Here is a 27,574-nt window from a genome sequence, read left to right as displayed (position 1 = left end):
TTAATGACATCAAAACTGCGTTACTGGATAAGTCAACCATGGCCTACTTCAACCCTCACCGACATACCGAGGTGGTAGTTGACGCAAGTCCAGTGGGCCTTGGTGCCGTTCTTCTCCAGGAAGAGAACCAGCAGGAGTGGGTTCTGGTTGCGTACGTCAGCAGGGCTTTGTCTTCAGGTGAAACACGATATGCCCAGATAGAGCGGGAAGCCTTAGCGATTCCTTGGGCGTGCAAACATTTTCATTTATATCTATATGGACAAGAATTTCAAGTAGTGACTGATCATAAGCCTCTAGTGTCACTATTTGCCGGAAGCCCGCGTCTGGCGCCTCCCCAAATAGAGCGGTGGACTATTCTGCTTCAACCATACCGATTTACCGTTGTCTATCAACCAGGGGTGAACAACCCAGCTGACTACTTATCTCGTCACCCATCCCCAATAACGACTGATGATTTCCAAGAGCAAGATGAGGAGAGCACCGAAGTGTTCGTCAACATGGTCGTACAATTGGCATGCCCCAATGCTCTTGGTGTAATAGACATTGTGAATGCTACCAAAGCAGATGTGGTATTGAACCAGGTCAAGGATGTGTTGGATCACAGAAAGTGGAAGCATTTCCTGGAAAAGACAAAAGTGTCCAACCATGAATACAAGGCAGCGATGCAGGGGATGTGGAGAGTGCGAGATGAGCTGTCCATGGATAGTCAAGGACTGGTTCTTCGGGGCAGGAGAATTGTACTGCCTCAGAGTCTGTGGGCTCAAGTGGTGGAGCTAGCACATCAGGGTCATCAAGGTGCTGCAAAAACCAAGGCGAGGTTGCGAGCAAAGGTGTGGTTCCCTGGCATGGAAAGTCAGGTTGACAAATTGGTGGGGAAGTGTCATTCATGCGTCATCACATCAGGGGAACCACCCAGCTGCCCAGTCATCACTGAACTGGCTAGTCAGAGGCCATGGGCAAAAGTGAGCATGGATTTTGGGAGTTTCCCGGATGGGCGGCTGACTGTCGTCCTCATTGACTCATGCACAAAATTCCCTGTGTTCGACCTCGTGTCATCCACGTCATTCGAGAATGTAAGGCCAGTACTTCAAAAGGCATTCGCCATGTTTGGGCTTCCTGACAAGGTCAGGACAGACAATGGGCCCCCATTTCATGGACAAGAGTTTTGGTCTTGCTTGGATCGACTGGCCATACATCATCGCAAAGTCATGTCCTACTGGCCTCAGGCTAATGGGGACGTTGAGAGATTTATGCGAACTCTAAACCGAGCCCTCAGAATAGGTGTTGAACAACAAGAAGATAGTGAACAATGTCTGCAATAATTTCTGAGTGCCTATCGCCAGACACCCCACAGTACTACTGGGTATGCACCTGCTGCATTGATGTTCAAAGTCCCACCTCAGGACTGTATCCCGGCTGGTCCTCATTGGGTGGCGCCAGAACTAGATATCGAAGCCATCCAGCGTCGCTGAGAGCTCACGAACCAAAAAGCTACTGAAAAACGGCGAAGTAGAGTTAGAGACTTTCAGGAAGGAGATATGGTGGTAGCAAAGAGTCGCCGGCCAGGAGGGAAATTCCAAACACCTTTTGAGCCTCAACCATGGAAGATCATCAGCGTTTGAGGCGCCATGATAACGGCAGCCCGAGGTAGGCAGAGGATTACCCAGAATGTGTCACACTTCAGGAGAGCAGGGGGCTCGTTCCCATCTGGAGAGGAAGGAGAGATCGACGAAACCCGTGGCCGCATCTCCAGGTGAAGATGGAGGGACGGAGAGTGCTCTGGTAGCGGTGTCCAGTGCGCGCGATTCGCTGTGCAAAAACGCTGGTCATGAAGGATCACTCACCAAAGGTGGAAGATATCATCTGCGCCCCAACCCTGTGCCGAACAGCCAGCTCAGAGATTTTGTCTGTACTCTGGGCTAGTAAAGGAGATGTCTCAGTGGAGCTGTCTGTCTGCCAGACATCGGAGCATCACACGTTGGATGTTGTAGAAGTACTCCAGGGTCTAGGGTGACCAATTGGCCACTACGAACTGGCAGGGTGCATGATACCTGAGGACCCTGTGTCCATTGACCTTTCTCTGTTCTGTTTTTCAACTTGTTCCTTTTCTCCTCTCTGTGTTCATATCTTCTTTTCTGTTTTTTGTTTACGTTTCAAGCACTCCGGTATTGGATTCTTTTAGTTGGTTATGTTCTAGTGTATGTATTCCTTTACTCATCTGTGTGAAGTAAAACATAGGAGGGATGTAGAGAGCCTTCTGGACTCTCCCATACTTTGTATCCTGTTCCGCGTGTCCGGGCGGAGCGCGGAACAGAGGTTATATATAAAGTCGGGGCTGCGCTGACGCAGTTCTCCCCAGTATCACCAACTACAGAGTGCGTGTAGTCTTTTACATAGTAAAGCACAGCCCTCTACAGTCACGTACATGTAAAACCACTTCATAAAAACAGATAATTTTCCACTAAAATTCATACACTAAGTTTTTGGCAGTCTGGAAAAGGTGTATTTTACATGACACCAACTAAATGTTGGCGGCTATAGCAGCCACGGAGACATAAACAGCATCTTGCTCTCTAATGAACAGAACAGCTTTGGCATAGCCAGTAGATTTCGCCTATGCAAGCGCCACTGGAGTAATGAAACTTGAGGGGATCCCACTGCAAAGAAGCTTGAGGCTCCCCCGTACCTCTTCAGGGGCCTGCTACCCGTGCATGGTGTGCTGTGCTGAGGGGCCCCCTGGAGCTCAGTGCCCCCCCCCCCCCCCCCCCTTGCACCACAGGGCTGTTGTTACATCACTGGCAAGAGCTATTGGTTTTGCCAATGTGTTTTAGCCATGTTGCAGAGCCACGCATCTGATGTGCAGCATGGCTAAAAGTTAGAAAAAATCACCACAAAATGGGCAGCACTGGCAGAGTCATAGCACTTTTTTTTTCTTATTTAGGGTAGGGGTGGCAACACAAAGGATGGGAGGGACGATGGAAGGGGACAGGCAACACGAACAACCAGTTAATGGGCAATAGGATGGTAAAAATAAGTGCTATAATGTGGTCAGCGACAAAATTAAACTAAAATTTGTCACAGTGTGAGCAGAGGAAGGGCACTAATCAAGATGAAGCAATCAGTTCTTGGTCAATGCTACTTATGGAAAAAGACAAAGTGAAGCTGGCACATGCTGGACCATTAGGAAGCAGCAAATAACTACAATGAAGCCAAATTTAAGCAGTGGGTGGGCTCCACGCCCCTTCTTTGCAGTATCTCTCGTAAGAAACAGCATACTTGCACTGTCTTAGGCAAGACCTAAACAAGGAATGCCTATTGCAATACATGCAGCACATTAGCAGGTTGCAGAAGCTGTGAGCACTAATGTGCATTATGCAAAGCTGTGCATAACAATCTTGAGCCAAGTTTCCAGGCAATGAGAGCAGGAGTGCAAGCTATATTAGTTACTTCTTACCAGTATTTATCTAGGTTGCATCCTTTAACTTTCTTTTGGCTCCAAGCTTTTAGATGGGCACACACATGATTTGATACAAATCAAATCATTAACATTTATAAAGCGCGCTACTCACCCGTGCGGGTCTCAAGACGCTAGGGGGGAGGGGGAGGTTACTGCTGCTTGAAAAGCCAGGTCTTGAGGAGTCTCCGGAATGCGGAGTGGTCCTGGGTGGTCCTGAGGCTGGTGGGGAGGGTGTTCCAGGTCTTGGCTGCCAGGTAGGAGAAGGACCTCCCACCCACCGTGGAGCGGCGGATGCGAGGGACGGCAGCGAGCGCGAGGCCAGAGGAACGGAGGAGATGGGTGGGGGCGTAGAAGCTGAGGCGACGGTTGAGGTATTGCAGTCCCTTGTTGTGGAGGGCTTTGTGTGCGTGGGTGAGAAGTCGGAAGGTGATCCTTTTGCTGACTGGGAGCCAATGCAGGTGTCTCAGGTGTGCAGAGATGTGGCTGTTGCGGGGTACGTCGAGGATGAGGCGGGCCGAGGCGTTTTGAATACGTTGCAGGCGTTTTTGGAGTTTAGCGGTGGGCCCAGCATAGAGGGTGTTGCCGTAGTCCAGGCGGCTCGTGACGAGGGCGTGGGTCACGGTTTTTCTGGTGTCGGCGGGGATCCAGCGGAAGATCTTGCGGAGCATGCGGAGGGTGAGGAAGCAGGCGGAGGACACGGCGTTGACTTGTTTGGTCATGGTGAGAAGAGGGTCCAAGATGAAGCCGAGGTTGCGGGCGTGACCTGAGGGGGTCGGTGCAGTGCCAAGGGCCGTGGGCCACCAGGAATCGTCCCATGCGGTCGGGGTGTTGCCGAGGATGAGGACTTCCGTTTTGTCCGAGTTCAGGTTTAGGCGGCTGAGCCTCATCCAATCTGCGACGTCCTTCATGCCGTCTTGTAGGTTGGTCTTAGCGCTGGCAGGGTCCTTGGTGAGGGAGAGTATAAGTTGGGTGCCGTCAAATGAAATCAGTGGTGTAAAATTTTGATTTGCAAAGACTGTGCTTATAATAATAGAGCATATAAAGCATTACAGTACTTACAGGTATGCACTGGATACCGAGTGGGCTACCTACACCTTTGTTATGTTATGTTATGTTACATTTCGTTAGGTAGACTTGTAGAGTGCATTGATCACCCTTGATGGTAACAAGGCTTTTGATCAGGTCAGTAGGCAAATGATTCCAGTGGTGTTGTTCGACTAGCCGGTCTTCAGCCTCTTGAGGAACTCAAGAAGTGAGAAGGCCCTAATGTGCTGGGGGAGGTTGTTCCATGTTTTGCCTTCGATGTAGGAGAAGGAGCAACCTCCTGCTTTGTTTTTGTGAATGCGGGCTGTTTATGCGAGCAAGAGTGAGGTGGAGCGTAGCTGTCTGGTCGGCTGGTGAAAGTGTATGAAGTTGTTAATGTATGTTGGTCCACTATTGTGTAGGGCTTTGTACAGTATGTAGGTGTTGCACAACCCTACCTTTAATCATGTGCCTTCAATACAGGGAGGCTTCTCTTTGATGAGTGACTGCTCAACTAGGAATGCCGTGGCCTAGGGCCCAGTCATTCATTCCTTACGAGAGAGCTGTCATCCTTACGAGAGAGGTGGCAAGCTAGAGGGAAGTCAAGGTATGCCTGTGAATGGGATTTCTGATGGTAAATATAAACTTGTGACAAAAGTGGGCTAAATCTGATTAAACTCTGAGCACAACACTTAGCAGCTTCTAACACACCATCTGACACCAAGAGAAATGAGATATATCTTCACCACTGATCCCTAGGAAATGAAGCCTTGACACCAAGCCAGTCTACTTGCTGCAGCTGAAACCTGCGTCAGCCACCTCGAGCTAGAGTGGCTGGATGACATTCCGTTTTTCATCCTTGTATCAATTCTCTGCCAGGAGGAATACTGTTCAAGCCATCCCTACAGAGACCTCAAGTTTAGCTCAATGCGAGTGACACTCAAACATGGAGTGAGACTCACGCTTTTGGAGGTTAGGTTAGGTCTTGCTCACAGCTGGCTTAATGTGACTCCTAACAAGAATGGCTAGAACCTGAACACAATACTGCAGCAAGTACCATATGAATGTACCACCATTTTAGCCCATCTGGCGTCTCATGTCATAACAGAGACAGGTGTACAGAGCTCTCGGGGCACTACTGCACTCAATCCTTCACAAACACAACGGCCTAGCATGCTTTTTACATGAGTATCAGTTAACATTATTTTTGTTAGTTATATCCCATAAAGTAATATATCTCAGCAATTCTTTTTGCTTACTAGTGGGCCCACACTTCAAAATCTACATGCACCACGCAATCTGCCTGGCTGCACTGAGCATGCCGAGCATGCAGAAACTAAACCATCATGGGCAACAAAAGCACTGCTCTCGTGTTTATAATAGTAAACAGCATAAGTGCGGAACGAGTCTCAGCTGGGACCGGTGAACACTGCACTCCATCCAAGACCGACAGGGCTGTGTCTCTGCTTCCCAGCTCCTTTACAGTGATGGCTGGGGAAGCCTAAACTACGCATGTCAGGCTGGCCTGGCCGCAAGCAAAATAATGGCCAACCTGGCATGCGCATTTCAGATACACAGCCTCAGCTGGTTGCGGCAATGCAGAGGAGCACAGTGTGCCTTGCCTGCCAGAAGATAGATAAATAAGGTATTTGTGGGATGTAATGGCTTCGCCCCCATGGAGAAACCATCCCTGGTAGACTGAGCACCCAGCTAGTACGGTCCAACTCGTAATGGGAGCCTGCTTTGATAAAACTGATCAGTCAGTCTATTCAGCATGCATGTACATGGGTGATAGCCAGAGATAGTAGCTCATACTCCTGGCTTGATCTATGTACTGTCCTTACCCCACCCACCAGTGGCTTAGTGAACCCCCACACTTCAGTGGCCTAAGCAGAGCTGCCACTGGATTCAATGGGCTGGAGAACTGGGTCCCCATACCACATTAATTAGTTGCCTATGGGCTTTTTCTGTCAGACATAATGCTCTTTAGTTAGACTATTAGGGGAATACAATGAGAGAAAGATGTGGGAGGTGGGCTGGCATGCGCAACCAATTAAACAGAGGAATTATGACATGAAAATAGGGGTAAAGACAGAGAAATGGTCAAATAGAAAAAGTAAGTATAAAACTCATTGGTAAGAAAAAAACAAAGGACGAGGGACAAAAGATGGTTGAATAGAGGGAAGAAAACACTGGGCGAGGTTTTGATAGGAAGAGGGAAATGTGAATGGAATTAATGAAGAGTTGACAGGCTGGACTGAAAGGTGAAACAATGAATGGAAGGAAGTGAGGAAGAATGGATGGATCAAAGAGTGAAAGGCTTGATAAGTAAAAGCATGAATGGTTGGGAGGCATAAGACGAACCGTTTGGGAAGAGTGAACGGATGGATGAGTGAAAGGATGGATACAAGAATATATTGATGGGTGAAAGTTTGGAGATATAAATATATAGATACATTCATAGGCTCACGGATAAAACGATGGATGTATATATAAATGGGTGAATCGATGGATGGAAATGTGAAGGGATGGACGGATGAATGGATTGTTAAAAGGATGAAAAGATGGGTGGATGGGAGAATGGAATGAGGAAGAAATAGTATAGGGAATTCTTCTAAGGAGAGTGGTGATTTCTCATTCGAAGTGCATAGGTTGATCAGATGTATGTTTAAGTGGGGGCTATTTTTTTATGGATACTCGCTTGCTAGTTACACATGGTCTTGTGTTCCATAAAGGCAGCAGCAGGAACAGAAGGTTAACAGCTTACTAAAAGCCCTATTTACCTTCTAGGGTTCAACTCCATGCCCTTTCAGTCTCTCCTCAACAACAAAACAAAAGCCTACTAGGGGCGTATGGCTTGGCAAGGTATTAACCCTGTGATGGCATCAGTGTTAAAGGGTGCATAATGTCACTTGCTATACCACTGGTATTTTGGTGACTCATCCGCTATGCTAATCCACGCCCCAAGCATTGAAGAAACTTACTGCAAAATGCATATTTACTGAAAACAGGCATTTGAGACAATATGGAGATGGAGAATACAACAGTCATGATCTACATTGCCCATTTGCATACGTTTGATCATATTTTTATTTTACTGTTGGTGAACAAAAATGGCAGACCTGTGTAGTCATATATAGAAAAAAGTTTATTAGGCAACGAAATAAAATACATTATGGTGCAAACCGAGAACAGCAATGAGAAGCCAGGGAGCAAGCTGGGCTGGGCGACAAGGGCAACAGAAAACGTCCCACAGGGTCACTTTCCAGAATCCTAGCTCACCCCCATCCTGCAGCCAACCGCTCTTAAATCCCTGTAAATGGAAATGAAAATAGTTGAACCACTGTGAAAGTGTGTGTATGCTGGACAGACATGGATGCATCACAGAAACACTGTTCACATGATTAATGGCTTGCACATTCAACCACCCCTATTATTCTGAGCGCTTTATCTAAACACTTTTTAGGTGTTTTAAGTCCAGAAAAGCTCACTAACCTTCTAAAATATTGGGGGGAACTCAAAAGATTTTATGGTTTGCAGTATTCTAAAAATACTACTTGTAACTTTGTGGATCATAAGCACTGTTAACTGGTTGCTGTCTAATTTAATTCCCTTTTTCCCTTTTACATCTACCTGTCACTCCATTGCATCGCTTCTGAATCCCATTTCTACTCTGCCTTCTGTTTTTCTCTTTCACTTGAAAAAATCAGCACAGAGATTCCTGCTAGCACACCATCTAACTAATTAAATCCATTTTCATTTTTACTATGGAAGTCATTCACTTCCATAAATGTATGTTTTGATTTATTCACACTTCAAAAATAGAAATTGACTTCCAAAGATTTTACGTTTGGAATTTTAGGATTTTGTCTTCAATTTTTTTTATTTAGGCTCTTCTTGTTAAATGACTTAGAAAACAGCAGTCTCTCCTCAACCGTCTTTACCCTCAATAGTTTTGGTTGCTGTTTATAGACGGAGCAACAGTCCAACTAGACATGTCCCTTTTTAGAGGAAATCCCATTCACAAAATACTCAATAATTAAGACGTCAATTGGTTAGTCAATTTAGATTAGCAGAAAATGTCAGAGGTAGTTTACATCAGGTAATGGAAAAAGCTATCCACGTGCCTATGTCCTGTTGTAATTTGGAAGTTAATATTGTTTCTAAATTAGGAAGGTTAAATTATAAGAAATACGTCTGCAAGAGCACACTGTGAGAACATTTGTTCCCAAAATAGTTTATAAGAGTCTCTTGCAACCAATGTTTTATTAAGTTTTAAAAACCTTGCAGGCAAAATGTAATATTTCAGCTTTCCGAAATAGTTCCTGGCTTGCTTATCTTGTTTTTTTATGGTAGCCAGGTTTGACCACACATGCCATTAGATTTGGTAAGGTGGTAAGAAAATTACATCTTTGGACACTGGGAAAAAATAAAATTTCCAGTCTTACCACTCCCTGTACGTGCATGTTATCATGTTATCGTTCAACTACCCTGGCTTTATGATATCATGCATCATTATGAGTCAGATAGCAACTTGCAGGCAATGTAATTTAATTGGAAGAAACAGTAAACAAAATGATTGAGGCGTAAAGAAATGGACAAAGAAAATGGAAGGGCCAGAGTACAGAAAGCTGCTAAAAGAAAGATAAAGTGGTACGTGGGTATCTCCAAAGTTAAAAAACGACATTTAAATAATGATAACACATACATATTAAGAAATACATAATTTAAAGACTAACACAATAAAATTTAATGAAACAGTAATGAGGAAGGGGCTGTTAAAAGTTTTAGCCAAAAATGAAAAAAATATATAATACATGATGCAAAATAGATATTTAAATCGTAGTAAAACACGTATTAAAGAACAAAATTAATGTAAACCTAGGTATGAAAGAAGGACCCCAATATTATTAATTTCAAGATTAATATCCCGAAAATAATTTCGGTTTGTTTATTGCACATAACAAAATCACATATAAGCCAAATTCCAAGGTGCATGTGCACATGAGAGAATAACTATTTAGCAGTCACAATTGTGGTGGCCTTTGAAAAGCTATCCTTATGCCAGCCAAGTCTATGTTGAAAAACAGCGACAGTAGCCATGCAAGACACTGGTGTTGGCAGGCATCAAGGCTGGCTGTGTGTTTTGCCTAATCATTGGGCATGCAATAGAAAATGAACAGGGAGTGTTTTGCCCCACTGACTTGAACACCGTGACATACTGGAGCAACATTGAATAATGAGAGGAGGAACCCCTAAGCCTGGAGCCACATTTATGTTGATTTCAAGGATGTGGTTGAAATGTTATTGAGCTCAGAGAAGCCAAAATTGCGAAGAGGGAGACTTGGAGCGTAAGGGGTGCAATGTATGACTGTTCAGTACTAATGCCAGTATAGCTTAATGGTATTTACCTTAAAAAGACAAAGGGTTGTTTTGTGCAGTAGTGTTTTCAACTCGGAGTTTGGTGGCACAGAGAGAGCTGAATCATTTTTACGACTGTTTAAGGTTTCATGTATCAATAATCCTCTGTGTTCTCTGTGTGAAGTAGAGTCCTACGAGGTTTAATAGTGAACCCTTTACAGCTAAAGACATTTGAAGTAATTTCTATAACTTACTTTCAGACCTACCTTCTTACAAAGTCTTGATTAGTACTGACTCCGATTTAGAAGCTATGAAAATGATGTGTGATGAGCAAACCTCGGTAGAATTTACCTTTAACCAATTTCAAATGTCTCCCACTAGATCCAGTTGCAACCTATTGAGTTTTCGTCTTACAACTGTCCATGTCCCAGAAAATTCTACTGGTTAAATAAAAACATCAACTGCAGCCGAAAGGTGAAAATACCAACTGCAGCAAATATGAATAATTAGGCACGAATAACCTGCGTTGATGATACTTATGTTCACTAAATGATTGCTACTGTAAGCTCATTATATGTTTATTAGATGTTCAAAGATGCAAACAGGAATCACTGGATCCCAAACAGATCATTTCTAACTGGTGAACTGAAATTTACATTAGTTGACTTAAGATTTTTGTTATTGTCTCCATAAATTCAGGTTTACCAAGGCTTAAAACAAATTCACTTGGCTTCTCTCTCTTCTGGAAATCAGAAAGGCAAAAGTCCAGATCAAATTACAATACAGGTATCTGGAAAAGCTGTAGAAACTTTCCGCCTCATTCCCTACTCACTCTGACCCTCTCCTCCACTCACTTTAATAAATGAAAACCGCTTCAATAATTTTTTTCTGTAATCTCTTTTTCATATCCTCTCTACGATTCTCTCCTGCTTCCCCCTTTTTGGTTTATTCTTAGCCTCATATTGGCAAAGGATTGTGATCAGCACAAATTTTCATGAAGGCAGGTGGAAGAGACAGTAAGAGGGCTTCATTCTCTAGACCCCAGAAATGGAAAAAATGACCACTGATGCTTCAAGATCTCCATGCCTCTGTCTGGTTCTTCAGTTCTTAGTGTAAAGTCAGTGCAACCAATGAAAAAAAAGTCAAGTTATCTGATGTTTGCAAAGCCACAAAACTGGATAAATATGGACCCATGGATGTTCTGGCCTCCTCGTCCCCAAACGGAGAAACGCCCGCTCCATCCTTGTACCCTCCCCTCTTTATGTTGGCATTTGTCAGCCACATCGCCTGCTCGGGACTCAGTAGCCTGTAGTGAAAGAGCTGTTGTAGGTTTCAGTGTGGAAACATGTACTGTGAGACGTACTCGTGAGGCTGTAGGCAAAGTAGGCAACAGCAGAGCCAAGAGTTAGTCCAGTCATGTAAGAAACCGTCATTGTGTTGCCTGGAAAAAAACACACAAGTGGAGTTTAGTTTTTTTCACTTGAACTGGTTTCTCAATCATTAGGATTTTGCAAATCAGTTACCTTCGCAATGTAATAGCATCCTAGGTTTTCAATTATCCTTGCATTTGCTTTAGTTTTTGTATTTTAATAATTTGGCAAAGCTTACCTGTCTGAATTGGCGTGAATCAAATATACTAGACAGTGAAATCCATGGGTATCACGCAATTAGTCACAACAATGGCAGCAACAGCAAAAGTTCTCCATCACAATGCCACTTAGCCCATGCACACATCCATTCATATGAGTCGCTGACAACCCATAATGTCATAGCTGTTTTGTTTTTTTGCTCCTGACAGTGTATTCATGTTCGAACACATAAGTCACAGTTGTTTTGGTTATCTAGATACACTTTTGGAGTCAGCAGAGATGAATTGTGGTTATGACGAGAAGGCTTTCTATTATAAACTATGTAAAATTACGTAGACGTTTTATCCGGCCACCATAATGTTAAGAAGCTATTTTTGTAAAAAGTGGGGGCAGCAACCTCTACAAAATGCTGGCATGTGTTGGTGTGATTAAAGTAGAAACCTCAGAGCTTGAGGTGGAGTTGGATATAAGGTTATTCAGAATTCTATGACTCTCAGCATATTGGCAAGCTGTTCAGATCCAAGGCAAAGATTGTGGGAACCGCAGGAGGAATTCCTATCGCCCGACACATCTTGTTTGGGGTCAAGGGCAACAAGTTTTTATGTTTACTTTGTCCTTGGGACAAGTAGGCCCAACCCTCTGCAGCACAAACCCTTTGGCTGCCTGTTTACAGAGAGTGGAACTCTCTGCAGTTGAGGTAATGTGTTTTCAAAAGATAATGCTGTTCGAACTTGTATTTATGGTTCATTATTTGAAAGCCTTCATTATTAGGGTGAGTGCTGTAAATAAATGTTTTAAGGTCACACTTCACTACTGACGTTGGTTCCAGTACAAAAAAAACAGAAAACGTGTATACACATGTTTGACAAGTTTAGGCTATGAGGCCAAGTATAATGCTCCCAGAATGCTCTCTGATTAGATGCAAATGAAATGTCATTTAGTAAAATGTTTTGATGCATGCTAGTATTTCCCAAAAATATTTCTAATGGAAAATCAGTGTAACCATTTTCAACACGATTATGGGAAGCATGAAAATAAACAAACACCGACAAAGCCAACTGATCTGACATATTTTTATAAGTCTTTTAGTTTCATCAATGCGTGTCTTGTTTTGACATGGCTTTTGTAACACTTTATTGTTGTGGGAGCTACCAGGCCCTCAACATTGTAACAAACACTGGCAAAAAAAAACCAAAACGTTTTTGAACTCTAAAAGCACACGTTGCCACCAGTGGCATAACAAAGACCCCGCAGCCGCCCTCCAGGGGGCCCCTTCAGCACAGCACCTGCCCTGAGTGAGTCTGGAGAGGGGGCTCCTCCATGTTCTTTGCAAAGGGGCACCCTCCAGTTTCGTTACGTCACTGATTGCCACTGTAGTTCCTGACACTGAACAAAACTACTTTGTGTGCCAATATGCTCCTTGTGGAAGAGCAGAATGCGATCACTCACAGTAAAGCCAGCCCAAAGAGAGAGAAATAGAAGTTTAATAAAAACAAAATGTCTTTGTTAACACCAGACCTAATTAGGGAGCAAGACCCACATGTAGGTAGCTTTTTGCATGTCGCAAAAAGCACATTGCGATGCACAAACCCAGTTTTGCGATTCGGTAACCTGGTTACCGAATCGCAAGCCGGGTTTGCGACTCGCAATTAGGAAGGGGTGTTCCCTTCCTAATTGCGACTCGCAGTGCAATGTAGGATTGTTTTGCGAACGCGGGCGCAAACCAATTGCAGTTTGCACCCATTTCAAATGGGTGCTAACACTTTCACAAAAGGGAAGGGGTCCCAATGGGACCCCCTCCCATTGTGAATGTCACTGTAAGAAAAAATTCTGAGCAAGCAGTGGTCCTGCGGACCACTGCCTGCTCTGAAAAAATGAAACAAAAACGTTTCATTTTTCGTTTTTGTAATGCATCTCGTTTTCCTTTAAGGAAAACGGGCTGCATTACAAAAAATAAAAAAAATGCTTTATTGAAAAGCAGTCACAGACATGGTGGTCTGCTGTCTCCGGCATGCCACCATCCCTGTGCGACCCACTTCATGATTATTCATGAGGTGGGCATTTGCGAAGCCCTTGCGAATCACAGATGGTATCAGGGACACCATCCTACATTCGGATTTGCGACTCGCAAATTGCGAGTCGCAAATCTGAACCTACCTACATGTGGCCCCAATTCTTAAAGAAAGTCACAAAAGTGCACCCATGGTATATGTCGTACCCCTATAAAATATTTGTGAACTGTATTTTAGCATGGGTAAATACGCATGTGTAGATTTGCTCATGTGAAAATCTATTGAGCATTTGCAAGTTCATTTTCCCTCCAGCCACTTTCTTCCCAACCCTGGAAGAAGTTCTAATTCTGCCATTGTCTGGAGTAAATGTCCAACCTTTCTTATTATGGGAAAATATTAGAGAGAAGCTGGTGAAAATCTTTAAAACATGCAGGTTAGTAGGTTTGCAGACTCAAAGGCATTCCAGCCCTGGAACTATTGCTTACTGCTTCCTCCAGCCCCAGTATGCAGATCTGCAGAAAGGTGGCAAAATAAGGAAATTGCTACAGTAGGGATTGAAACTGCAAGTATTCAAGCCCCACTGTGGTAGTAGCCCTGGCATAATCAGAGAGGCTAGTATCAGAGCACTTACATAATGAGATTGCTGCCATAATTTCACCCCACACTACATGGCACCAAAGGGACAAGTAGATCTTTTTACAGGACAAGTAGATTTGAGAAGCAACCTGTCCCCTGGACAAGTAGATATTTTAATGAATTCCACACCCCTGATCCCTTTTAACTAACACTACATTTTGTAGACAGTTGTAATTATCTGGCTTTTTCTTGATCCCATATGTGTTGGCTCCTTATGCAAGATGCCTATTATGACATCACTGACCCTGCTGTAGTATCATTCTGAGGAAAAAAGAGTAAAACGACCTCATAATCATTGAAAAATGTCCACAGACGAATAGTCCAATTGCTACCTAAGTATTATTTGCCCTCAGAACAATTTCACTTTAGACACATAATTCTAAAGAGTTTGGTTCTTATGTTACTATGGTTTTGGCTCTTGCTACAATGTAGGGCTTGTTAGAAGACCTGGGGTTTAGTGATTTTTGAAAGGCCAAGAGAGTTTGATTTAGGGCTACTGAGTGAAACAAATGTTCTGGTACTTTTTTTTAGCAGACTACCTACAAAAGCTGACACTGCATTATATCCCCAATCACAAACTATGAGAGAGAAAAACAAACTTCACTCCAGAATCCCACTAAAGTGGAAGACTCAAGGAAGCTGAACTGTCAAAACCATAAGCACACAACTATGGAACTCGCTTCACGCAGATCAGAGGAATAAATCAAACCTATGGGCCTCAAAAATAGGAGACAAGGGGCCAGACGCCCATACATGAGGAATAGTGATTTCCTAATTGGGATTATCCCCGAATCGCAAATTAGGAAATCAGTACACCTATTTTATTTCCCCAGATAGCTATTCCTAGTAGGTTGCAAATCAACCTACCTTGTGGATATTAATGAAGTAGGTCACAGTTTGTTACGCATGAGAAATCACCACCATCACAGGGATGGTGGCTTGTTGGAGGTCAGCAGACCTCGATGTCTCTGATTGCTTTTTAATAAAGCAATGTTTTTAATAAAAACCAAAACGAAGCCCATTTTTATTAAAGGAAAATGGGATGTGTTTAAAAAACAGAAAATTAACCTTTTACGTTTTTTTTTTAAGTGTAGGCTGTGGTCCGTAGGACCACTGCCTGCTCTTAAAATATTTTTATAAACATTGTCAAAGGGGAAGGGGTACAGCAGGGACACCTTCCGATTTGCGTATGGGTAAACACCACTAGCAGTTAAGTAACACTGCTTTGCAATTGGAATTCAGTCACAAAACATTAATGCATACCATACCGAATCAGTATTTGGAAGTGACACCCTAATCGCAAATACAAATTGTGAATTGATAAGTTTTTGGTTTCTGTAAATTAAAAAAGGCTTTTCTGCATTCACACACAGCCCAATTCTGTGAATCAGGTTGTTTGCGACCTCACAAACCTTTGTACATCTGACCCAAGATTCCTTATAATCAATTTTTAGATGATGCGGAGACTGCTCCACAACCTTTCTTTAATGAGGGGCAGGGCTCTACATTCATGGTGCCCACAGTAATTTTCTAATAGGCCACCCAGGCCTCAAAGTCCTTCTTAAGCAACAATATTCTGTGGCAGGGATGTAAAAGACATCTGTGTCTACATTTGTAGCCTTCCACCTATTCACCCAGAGGGATGGCCACAGAGGTTTGTCTTGGGAAGCTGCTAATGTGGCTCTTCTAAGCTTTCCTAGCTGTTGAAATCCCTTATTCCCAAACATAATCTTTTAGAGGAAGGCTTCATTGAAAGAACAATTGGCAACTGTACTTTAAGAGCCTGGATGATCTTCTTGAAAGGCACCATTGGAACTCTCCAGAATTTAGGCAGATCATCTGTTGATTAATGAATCATTGTTCCAGGATTATCCTGGGTTCTCTCTGCACCAGCTGTCAGAAGAATTATCTGGTTCCCTTCTATGGTTGGTCTGGTCCTTAGTAAATGTAGAACCAAAGGGTAAATGTGAAGTCTACATAAGTCTATAATAGATTCAAATCTGCCATCACGTTCATTTTCCTGCATTTTAAATGTAGCTACACCATTCCTGGATCCAAAGCTTTATTGCATCTTAACTCTTTCTGTAGATCATCATGCATTGTAGTAGATTCATGCTAAAGTATGGAACTTTTCTTCATGCAACAAATGTAAAGTATGGTCTATAGGGTGTGTGGATCCACTTTGGCATTGAGCAGCAGACAATCCATCTCAGAAATTCTTTAAGTTGCAACCACACAATGCTGCTGCATGTATTTAGGCTGCTTTAGTTTATCCTTATTCCATTATATGATAAAGTTAATACGTTAGTTAGTAAATTACTGGCCAGTCATGTAGTAACGGGAGTGACGTTGAGAACAATTGTGAAGCTGGATATAACCAAACACCAAACAGTTTTGGTGGTGGAGACCTACTCCCAGATAGAACATTGCCTTGGCTGAACTGTTTATGTCTTGAATAAGACATGAGTTCTAGCATCAACACACATTTATAGATTCACAAACGCCAACAATAATGTTGAAATATTCTACGTACCTGCCAACTCGCGTTGCTCTGGACTCACTTTGCCTGCCGCCAAAATCATGGGCACGCTGCCAAAGTAACCATTGCTGATGCCCATCAGGAGAGAGAAGATACAGGGCCATGCAGGGTGGCCAAAGGCAGGTTTTCCACTTGGGTAAATGCACATTATAAAGAGGGGAATGAAGATGACGCGCAGACAAGAGCAGATGAGAAGGTGAGTGCCTCTCCAATCATACGGCAATGCAGCCAAGATCTAGAAAAACAAAAATAAATAAAACAGGGAGCAATATGTTTCATTGCAGGATGTGCGTCAATAAACAATAGCGAATCTTTGGAGAAGTGACAAAAATAGTAGCAAAAGAAAATTCAGACGTCCCAAAAACCTTGAATTGTTTGATGTTCCAGATGGTGGATCTAGATAACCACATAGAGTGCATAGCAAAGTTTATCCTTGACCCCAAACATTTGAAGTTCCCATTTGCATTTGAAACATACTGAACTCCTGCATCTCCTCAAATAAGCTTAATGAAAAAATAATTTCAGTGTCTAAGTTCTAACTCGTGAGAGAAATTCCCAAGGACAGTGGAATATATAAAAAACAATATTAATAATTTTTATTGAGAAAACAGCACAAAATGATTGTGCGCAGCTCTGCAATCCAGCCAGTCATGGACCACTTATCACTACATAGATTTTAGTTCTCTTCTGCAGTTATGGAAACAATTCCCTACCACCCAAAATAAACTGGGTTTAAGTCTCAATTAAATGAAACACAGTGACTAGAGCAACTAGAGAAATTACGAAATATTGCTTATTTCTAAAACAGTAAACCTCAAGTCCCCATAATTACACTCAGGTCAGGGTAAAGGCCACACTTGTTCAGAGCCAACCACAACCAACCCAACAAGAATAATTATGAGGGGCTCAGGAGGAGACACTATAAGCCAAAGTCACCGTACAGAGTCTTTCACTTTGTCAAGTAAGGATAATGCAGGCTTTTATGGATGCAATGAAAGTCTTCCTCTGACGTGTCACCTTCACCTTTGCTTCAAAAACCAACATTCACAGGAATATTCATGTTCTAGAGTTCTTTGCTAAAATTTGAGAGAGCCATCATCCTACTCTCCAGAGTCAATTTATGACACGTGAATATGTTCTAGGCATACCTCAAAGTTTCTCATGTACAGCCAGCCACACTCCATAATTTGCCTCTGGCTTTCGATGAACCCACAATCAGCAGGACCCTGCTACTGCCTACTTCTCCATTCCTTGGGCCCTTAGTGGGCAGTGTTATAGCTTTCACCAAAGTCACCAGTTTGAGATCCCCTGATTACTGAGTTTCATCTGTACTAGATCAGTTATGTGCAACTGCTTAAAATGGCAGAAATGCGTTAGGAAGCGCCATATCAACAACAAGTTATAATAATGACAAGCAATTGGTCCCAGCACGTAATCTAGAGAAGTAATATTCACAAATCCTCCCTGTAGTGAATCGTATTATCGATTTGTTATTGAAGTTTGTGAAATTAATTCATAAATTACGTTGGACCAAGAGGACATGTTACACTATTACTCTACATTCAATAAAGCATAGAATTGGGGTACCACAGTGCTCACAACATCATGTATCTATAATCACATCACTAGCAAAACCCCCAACAGTATACAGTACACACAAAGTTGGCCCCACATCCAAAACATCACTGATGTACTATGTGTTTGGATATCACAGCACTCAGTACAGCATTCCACGTCAGGATATGCTATTCATTACGATGCACGTTAGGAGTTTGACCTTAACACATTGTGTAATAGGATGCAGTAGAATACACCACTCCTAACATATACATATTTTAAGCACATATATGCTTAATATCATTCATTCTCAGTGGAGAAAGTGAACCTAATAAAAGAATCTCTACAAAGTACCAGAAAAGCAAAGTCCTTACCATTCTTTATAGGTCAAAAAGTTTAAAGCCACTGATTTTCAAAAGCACAAGAAAACAATAAAAAAACACTGGTATTGACAACAAATAGAAACTGAATAGAGGAACAAGCTGAGAGAGTGAGACACCCCCTCCAGTTGTGCACCTTTTTTTATCAAGCTACACAAAAAGTGGACTTGGTATGGTGAAAGTGGGAAAAGTGGGTAGGAACATACCTAGATACCTACAAATTGATGAAACGTAATGAGCTGGTGAACATATTTGCTGCTATGAGTGTTGGGGATAAGCAAAAACATGTAGTGGTATTGGGATGAAACCAGGTCTCAATAAAGCGACTCCAATGCGGAGGAACCATCCATGAGAAAGGGAACTGGAAAGGGAATTGGAAATGTTTGACAATGAGAAGGATATGGAGACATGATAGTGAGCTGCAGCCTTTTTACAGCGAACAATAGTAGCAATTGACAGATCAACATTTTCTGTTTCTGTACATAGCTGTAAAGACATCACAGCGAAAATGGAACTTGGAAGAAATACTCTGGACCCACAAATTAACTGATGGAACATATGGATGAACACAGGAGATTCGTGGCCTGATTTAAAATGCACTTGGTAAATATTCCTTCCATCATGTTCAGAGACATGCAACCTCTGCCAAGGTAGTGACAGGAAATTCATCAAGTATATGTCGCACCGCAAGCCGCGGCGCGAGCCGAACATTTGGCTCGGGGCGCAGCTGTGGCGGCACTGCCATATTCTATTTTTATCGAGGCCCCAAGTTGGGCATGGGGCCTCGACACGTTAAGGGCGCAGCGCCCCTGCTAGTTTTTGCCTCCCTCCACTCTCCGTTCACCCCCACTTACATTCTGCTTCTTTTTTCTTTCTTCTTTTCTGCCTTCCTCGTTTCTTCCTGTATTTATGCTTTCTTTCATTTCCATGATCCTTTCTCCTTCCCAGCATGCCTTCCTTCTCCCTGCATGCCTTTGGAACCTTACGTAACATGTTGACTTCTTCTATAGGTTTCTATGCTATTTCTCAATCCAATATGGTGTCTTTTACTTCCTGCTGGTCACTTCCTGTTCTTTGGGTATATAAGGTGCTTACCAGCTTTTTTCATTGTCATCTTTGTCTTTTGTTCAGATTTACTTTTTACTTTTTACTTTTTGTTCCAGGAGTTCCTGTTTGAGGTTTTTTCCCTTTTTGGGTTTTTTCCCTCGGGGACTCCTTCTGGAGGGCACGGACTGCCTTTGGCGTTCCCTCCGACAGCAGCACCGTGGCTACCAGAAAGGGTCACCCCTAATTGGGTCAAGGCAAAACCTATTGGAACCGAGACCTCACCACATTTCCAGTGGGCCACAGACGTAGACAACGAGTAGGTTGTGACAATATAGGGCATTACTCAAGTGGGGCAGAGATTTTTTTCACAAAGGAATCTTTCTGTAAGGGAGAAGCCACTTTGATGGAAAAATACCCTGGTAAAATATACACCATTGCCCATTACTGCTGGTGAAATGTGTTCATGAAATAAACCCTCAAAGGGGGGTAGCTTGCCTAAGCCCACACTTATAAGACTCCTAAGCATGCTATGGTGTACTTTACCACATGTTAGGAACACTAGGGGGGTCATTCCGACCCTGGCGGTAAAAACCGCCAGGGCCAAGGACCGCGGATGCACCGCCAACAGGCTGGCGGTGCATCCTTGGGCATTCTGACCGAGCCGGTACAGCCGCGGTCAGAAACGGGAAACCGGCGGTGTCCCGCCGGTTTCCCGCCGCCCTAGGGAATCCTCCATGGCGGCGCTGCAGGCAGCGCCGCCATGGGGATTCCGACCCCCTTACCGCCAGCCTGGCTCTGGCGGTTTTGACCGCCAGAACATGGCTGGCGGTAACGGGTGTCGTGGGGCCCCTGGGGGCCCCTGCAGTGCCCATGCCAATGGTATGGGCACTGCAGGGGCCCCCTAACAGGGCCCCACCAAGATTTTCAGTGTCTGCAAAGCAGACACTGAAAATCGCGACGGGTGCAACTGCACCCGTCGCACCCCTTCCACTCCGCCGGCTCCATTCGGAGCCGGCATCCTCATGGAAGGGGGTTTCCCGCTGGGCTGGCGGGCGGCCTTCTGGCGGTCGCCCGCCATCCCAGCGAGAAACTCAGAATTACCGCGGCGGTCTTTTGACCGCGCAGCGGTATTCTGACGGCGGGACTTTGGCGGGCGGCAGAGAATGACCCCCTAGGTCTCCCTTTTCCTGAACATCTGCTACCACTTCAATTGATAGAGTGGTTTGCTGTTAACCTTAGAACTTGGCAGTACTGTTGGCATACCTAGAGGGGATTTTGCCAGCAGTATGTTTGCCACTTGGGACTAAACAATGGGGTGGTTACACTGCCACAGTGCAACAGACAAATGAGACATTTTTTGGCAAATTATCTCTTATTACCCGCCCCCCCCAAATCAGGCCTATCAACTCTAGTATCATATTGTTATACATAATGTGCTGACATAACTGGTGTACCATACCTTGCCCACAAAATCTGAGAGATTGAATACTGCCATAATCAGGATTGGTAGCCACTCTCCTAGCGTGCAGTTGCGGATCTCCGATTCCAGCCCAGGGAACAGGCACAGGGTAATGAAGTAGGTCATAGCGATCGATAACATAAAGGGCCATATGACACGAGAGACAATATAACGATGCAGCATCATGTCTGAAACAAAGAAAAGCAGTGGCACACCCAAGTGAAAAATCTACAAGAACACATTTTTTTTCCAGATATGTACTTTGCATTAATTGGCATGGATAGCAGAAACCTGAGCACAGACAATCCTCAGTGCACAACAAATCACCATTTTCCTCTGCAATTAAATGTAAACACAAATGTACCACTGTCTGTCCAACAATACAGTCATATAAACCTTTTATATGTAAATGGAGTAAAAATCCTAACACAAGAAGGTTATCTCCAATTTTTTTTCTGAAGCTCAAAATATGCAATGGTGGCCAGAACACAGCCTCTGCTCTTATGAAGTGAGGCCTCTTACGACATAACCCGAAGGAGACCTCACTTCATTTTCGTCAAATGAGTGTCATGGTAGGAATAATGAAATAATTTAGGGCCAGATGTAGCAAACCATTTGCGAGTCGCAAACGGCGAAAATCGCCGTTTGCGAGTCGCAAACGTGGGTTTGCCATGCAGAAATGCATATTGAGAATCGTTACCGACTCGCAATATGCATTTCCGACTCGCAAATAGGAAGGGGTGTTCCCTTCCTATTTGAGAGTCGCAGTGGGATGCAATACCATTTGCGTACGCGGTCGCAAATGGCATCGCAGTTACCATCCACTTCAAGTGGATGGTAACCCACTCGCAAATTGGAAGGGGTCCCCATGGGACCCCTTCCAGTTTGTGACTGGACCCCAAAATATTTTTTCAGGGCAGGGAGTGGTCCAAGGGACCACTCCCTGCCCTGAAAAAATACCGAAACTAAAGGTTTCGTTTTTTTTTTAAGTGCAGATCGTTTTCCTGTAAGGAAAACGGGCTACACTTAAAAAAAAAACTGCTTTATTTAAAAGCAGGTCACGAACATGGAGGTCTGCTGACGTCAGCATGCCTCCATGTTAGCGAGTGCCTATACTCGCTATGGGGCCGCAATTTGCGACCCACCTCATGAATATTCATGAGGTGGGTCATTGCGACCCCATAGCGAGTCGCAGTCGGTGTCTGAGACACCGTACTGCATAGCAATTTGCGACTTGCAAATTGCGAGTTGCAGGGACTCGCAATTTGCAAGTCGCAAATTGCCGTTTTGCTACATCTGGCCCTTAATTTCAATCTATTTTCTTGATCAAGTAGTTGCCATGAAGTTGACCCATTTTTTCATAATATGTCAATGATTTACTCCACTGTTCCAGGATCACTATCTTATCATGGGCTTCCCTCTTTAACCATGGGTTCCTCATTATACAGATAATGGCATCTAATATGTCAGGGCAATCATTTTGTCAATCATTTTGTCAAATACCAATACATTCAAAGTTACCTTTAGTATGTCAGGTGAACATTTTGCCATGATTGCCTGCTGTTCTCTAACCCCCAGTGCCAGCATTTAGCGTAAGAATTCCCTTAAGCCAATAATTTCCTCCAGTATGCCAGCACCACAATTTTGCCACGGGTGGCTCAAATTCTAATAATTGTTGCAGGTTTCCTTCCAGCATTCCAGTATTTTGCCATGGGTGGTCCCTATGTCAAGAATTGCCTCCAATATGCCATTTTGTAATGGCTGCCCTATATGACAAGTATTATCTAAAGCATGGCAATATTTTGAAATGGGTGACCATATTCCAAGAATTACATCAAGCACCTGCATTTTGCCGGTGGTGCCTCCATGAGCTAAGAATTATCTTAGTATGCCTTGGCTGGCACCAGACTCATCAGCATAACACTCACACATTCTCAATTGCTCATGTTCACTTACATTTACCCAATGACACTCATTCCCATTCATGCTCACTCACAGTCATTCTCACTCACTAACACTATCTCTAACTCCATCACAAATCCCTCACACTTTTTCTCAGTCGTTCATTTTCACTTACTTTCAGCACGTAGCAGTCTCACTCATACTCATTTGCACTAACTCTGTTTCTTAGTCTTTCTTTTACTCTCTCATTCTCACTCAGTGTCACTTATTTTCAGTCAACCTGACTCACCCATTCTGACTCACAGCTACACTGTCATTCACTCACACTCATCTTAATCCTCCTTTCACTCACTGTTATTCACTCACTTTCACTCACTCATGCTCTCATACACACTCAAACACATGCTTTACACATATACAAGCTCTCATAATCACACAAAAATATACAGACCTACACTCTTACCCGCAGGCAAATATTTGAGACTTTTTTACTTACCTTCACCTGCTTGCAGTAGATATCTTCAGGAGCTCATCTGCTGGGTCCTCCAGGGACTGTTGGAGCAGAAACACAGCTCTCTGCAGTTCGAGTGCTGAAGCAGGAAATTGAAAGCCGATCCTGCGCAGTGTATACATAAAGCTGATGCAATGCACAGGCTCCAGCTTTCAGCCAGCTGCCTGCACTACTAAATGCCTTTTTGCTCAATAGTTTGTCCAAACTCGCCGCAGGGTGGAGTTGAGTGAATGAGGCTCCTGTCCGCAGTCCATCTTCTGATTGAAATAGTGAGGGTGAAGTTACAGCCTGTTGGATGCATTGCCATGGCATATATGTTAAAGCTTAAAGTGCCTAGGTGTACCTTCAAAGATGAAGCTGAAGGATGGCATAAATGCGGTGGCTCCCAAAGCCAGGGCTGTGTCTTTGCCAGGGCTGGAAAATGTGCCTGTTGGCTGGTACAAGTATCTTTTCTGTATGAGCCGGTGCAAGCCTTTAGACAGATTCACAACCTCAGTTTGCTATGTGACTCTCGATCACGGAGAGGGCCAGCGTTTATGTATTACAACAATCATGGATAATAATTTATAATACATTCGAACCTGCAATCTCTGTATAGTAACCCATCTATGATTGCTTTATTTCAGTTGAGGGGTGACATCTAGAGTCACTTGTGTTAACAAAATGAAGTAGCTACTCACTGTAAAAAGGTACTATAGTTGAGTCATGATGTCATAATGTCTGCTTTCTGTGCCAGCATCCAAAAGCTCCCAATCAGGCATCAGAGTCACCTCACACATTTTGCAATTGGGCACCTGAGGTTTTAGAGTTTGGTTATCTTAACCTCGCACAGGAATACATGGCTGTTCTACAAGAAGTCAGGAAACCCACTGCTCCTACCTGTTTCTCAGCTAAGTAAAAAAGGGTCATGCACTACTTTATTTTTAATCTGTTGGACTTCTGTATAGTTCCCTTGTAGAAGATTGTTTCCTATCCTATTTTTGTACAAGTGGATACAGTACATGTGTGTTGGCGTTAGAGCAATGCCCTCCCACCTCCTGCAGTTGGGATATCGCGTCGTCTTGGTGGCAAGGTATATGTTCCGTCATGTCTCCGCTCCCCCTCGTATGGGTCCACAGTCCAGCGCCAGCAGGGCGTGCCCCCACCCGTCTCGAGGGCCGCATCTACCTATGACGTACACGTATCCCCCGAGCCTCCTCCCTGCGTAATACGTATAGTTCGGCCTGGGCCCAGGTTGACACATCCCGTTTCCAGTCCGCCAGGGCCAGACTTGTGGAGGACTTCCAGGTCATAGCAATCCGACGTCTGAGCAACACAAAGCCAGGTCCACGAACCTGCTGAGAACTCTTTTGGAAGCAGGTCTAGCATGTAAACACAACAGACAGAAGGAAGGGTCCAGGTTCAATTGCGTATCAAGGGCACCCCACAAGGACTCCAGTGCTCCCCGCCAGCACCCCTGAATCTCGAGGCACTCCCATATCATGTGGTCCAAATCTGGGTCCACAGCTTTGCATCTGGGGCATTCCCTGGATTCACCTCCGTAGATCACCCTGAGTCTGCGAGGGGTAAGGTATGTTCTATGTACATAATTGTATTGAATTAAATGGAGATGTGTATTGCGCGATACCCTACGAGGGTGTGCTAGCACTTTCTGCCACTCTGTGTATGTCAGCTCCTTGCCTATTGTCCCCTCCCATTTCGCTCTTAGTGTTTGCAGGGATTCCAGCGTAACCTCGTTACGGGCCCTTAAAGCCTAGCAATCAAGTGAGTGTCCTCCCCTATTGTTAATAAAAGTTGGAGTATTCTGTGCATCTCTGGCTCTGCGTTCACCGTGGACCATAGTCCCCGTATAGCATGTGTCAATGTCTGGTATAAAAGAAACTGCCCACCCGGGACTCGACTCTCCTCCACCAGTGCCGTGAAGAGGCGCAAGACCCCTTCACGGAAGCAGTCTCCTAAGGTCTTCACTCCTGCCTTTGTCCAGGTCCTCATCTGGTTTCTCGATAGGGCGCAGTTCGGTGTCCCCAAGGGTATCCCTGTCAGTTGTATTTCAGGGGAGTAGGTCACAGTTGCACCTGTGCATCTCAGACACCTTCTCCAACAGGACAAGGCCACCGTCAGCATGAAATTTCATGCCGGGAGATGGATCCGAGAGCTGAGCATCCATGCTAACAGTAGGTCACCTCTGACCTCCCCTCGAGATGTAGTCAGGTCAAGCTGGTTCTCTCCTGCAAGCCACCTGGCAACCCACTGAAGCGGACAAGACAAATAGTATTATTCAAAATCGGGTATGCCCAATCCACCTCTGTCAGTGGGGCGTCGAAGAGTGGAGAGAGATGTTCGCTGTCAGCCCCCATCCTAGAGGAGTTTCCTGAGGAGCGCATTCAGCTCCCTAAAGCAACCCACCGGTATATTCACTGGGAGGTTAATGAAGTAGTATAGAAGACGGGACAACATAATCATTTTGGACAGTGACACACGAGCCATCATAGATAGCCTAAGAGAGCGCCAAAAAGCCACGCATGACCTCAGAGACTGAAGTGTTTTACCTAAGTTGCCATCCCGTAGGTCTCCCAGATCATTTAACACTTGTATACCCAAATACCAGGACAGGAAGGGGGACATACCATAAACGCTGTCAGTGGAAAAACGTATGTCTTTTTCCTATTCACTCTGAGAACGGATGGACCACCGAAGTCCTTGAGCAAATGGAGCGCCCAAGGGATCCCTGATGTACCATCCCACGGGTAAATTAGTAGGTCATAGCATAGAGCGATATGACATGGTCGATAGAACCCCACTGTATCCCCCGACCGTGCCTCTCCATTCGGAACTGAGCCGTGAGGGGCTCGATAGCTAGGGCGAACAGCAAGGGAGAGAGAGGGCATCCCCGCCTGGTGCCTCAGAATATGGGATTGGCGTCTGATACTGTTCTGCCAGTTCTGACCCTTGCCACTGGGAGGCAATACAGTAGTTCCATCCAATGCACCCAATTTTCTCCCAAGCCCATACGCATCATTACTGCCCTTAGGTAGTCCCATCTTAATGAGTCAAATGCCTTGTCAGGGTCCACTAAGAGGAGTACAGCTCCGGGGTGTCGTTCGTCATGTGGCATATGTAAAAGTGAAAATAGTCACCTAAGATTCAGGGAGGTATTACGCGCAGGTATAAAAGCATTCTGATCCTTGTGTATGAGGTGGGGAACATGCCGGAGCAGCTTGTTAGCAAGGGCCTTGCTCAGGATCTTGAAATCACAGTTCAACATGGATAAGGTTCTGAAGTCGGTCATGGAGGCATCGCATGATTGGGTCTTGGGTAAGGGGATCACAAGTGTCTCCCTCAAAGTCCCAGGGAGCTTGCTCATTTCGAATGCTTCTGTATAGAGCTCGACTATTGCAGGGGCGGGGATATCTGCATATGTCTTATAGAACTCCATAGAGAGTCCCTCTTTGCCTGGTATTTTGCCAGCTGCAAGTTGTGAAATGGCAGTTTTGACCTTGTCTAAAGTCATCGGTTCCTCCAGGGGATCCCCGTCAGCAAGCTACAAAGTCCTCAGTGTGAGCGACTGTAAGCACCGTCCCAATGAATGTGGTAGGTCTGCCTCAGGTTGCCTATAGAGGAAAGTGTAGTATGTTTGGAATGCTTCATTTATGTCGGATGACACGTAAACATGACCCCCATCCGTCCCACCGATACTCGTGACCTGGACACCCTCCCCACTGGGCTGAACCAGCCATGCCAACATTCTGCCAGATCTACCCTCCTCAGCATGCAGAGACGCTAGGTGTTTCTAGCAATTGTGGCAGCGCAGCCTTTCTAGGGTGTGATTGTATGTCTTTTTTGTACTAAGGAGTCGTTGCCATGCCGTCTGCTCTTCACCCTGTTCGTTGTCCCTGTCGAGACATCTCCTTTTCTAGGCAGTTTAATTCCAGTTCAACGGTTTGTCTAATCCCCTCTGATTTTCCCATACAGTAGCCTTGTGTCGTAACTTTTAGGGTTTCCCATTCTATGTGGAGTGATGCTGTGGACCCCTTATTAATGGTAAGATGTTCCAGGAGGTGGGACGTAAGAGCCTCTCTGTATGCCGGGTCTTCTAGTGCC

At 44.4% G+C, this 27,574-nt stretch overlaps 1 protein-coding gene across 3 annotated transcripts in view; it reads right to left on the bottom strand.

Moving 5' to 3' along the window:
- Nucleotides 1-7,613: 7,613 nt before the first annotated feature.
- Nucleotides 7,614-27,574, bottom strand: part of SLC29A4 (solute carrier family 29 member 4) — a 171,453-nt gene continuing 151,492 nt past the window's right edge. The window contains exons 9-12 of one of the 3 annotated variants that reach the window (XM_069209984.1): nucleotides 21,061-21,248; nucleotides 16,612-16,852; nucleotides 11,205-11,282; nucleotides 7,614-7,793 (exon numbers count right to left, since the gene is read on the bottom strand). In XM_069209984.1, coding sequence (XP_069066085.1) covers nucleotides 7,786-7,793; nucleotides 11,205-11,282; nucleotides 16,612-16,852; nucleotides 21,061-21,248 — 515 coding nt within the window. In that variant the 3' untranslated portion in view covers nucleotides 7,614-7,785. Of the gene's footprint in view, nucleotides 7,794-9,387; nucleotides 11,283-16,611; nucleotides 16,853-21,060; nucleotides 21,249-27,574 lie in introns of those variants that run through there. The other 2 variants (XM_069209983.1, XM_069209982.1) reach the window with 2 other exon arrangements.

Source organism: Pleurodeles waltl, chromosome 10, assembly GCF_031143425.1.
Source record: "Pleurodeles waltl isolate 20211129_DDA chromosome 10, aPleWal1.hap1.20221129, whole genome shotgun sequence".
Taxonomy (NCBI): domain Eukaryota; kingdom Metazoa; phylum Chordata; class Amphibia; order Caudata; family Salamandridae; genus Pleurodeles; species Pleurodeles waltl.
Note: the sequence above shows the minus strand (reverse complement) of the source record. Positions and strands in the feature narration are given on the sequence as shown.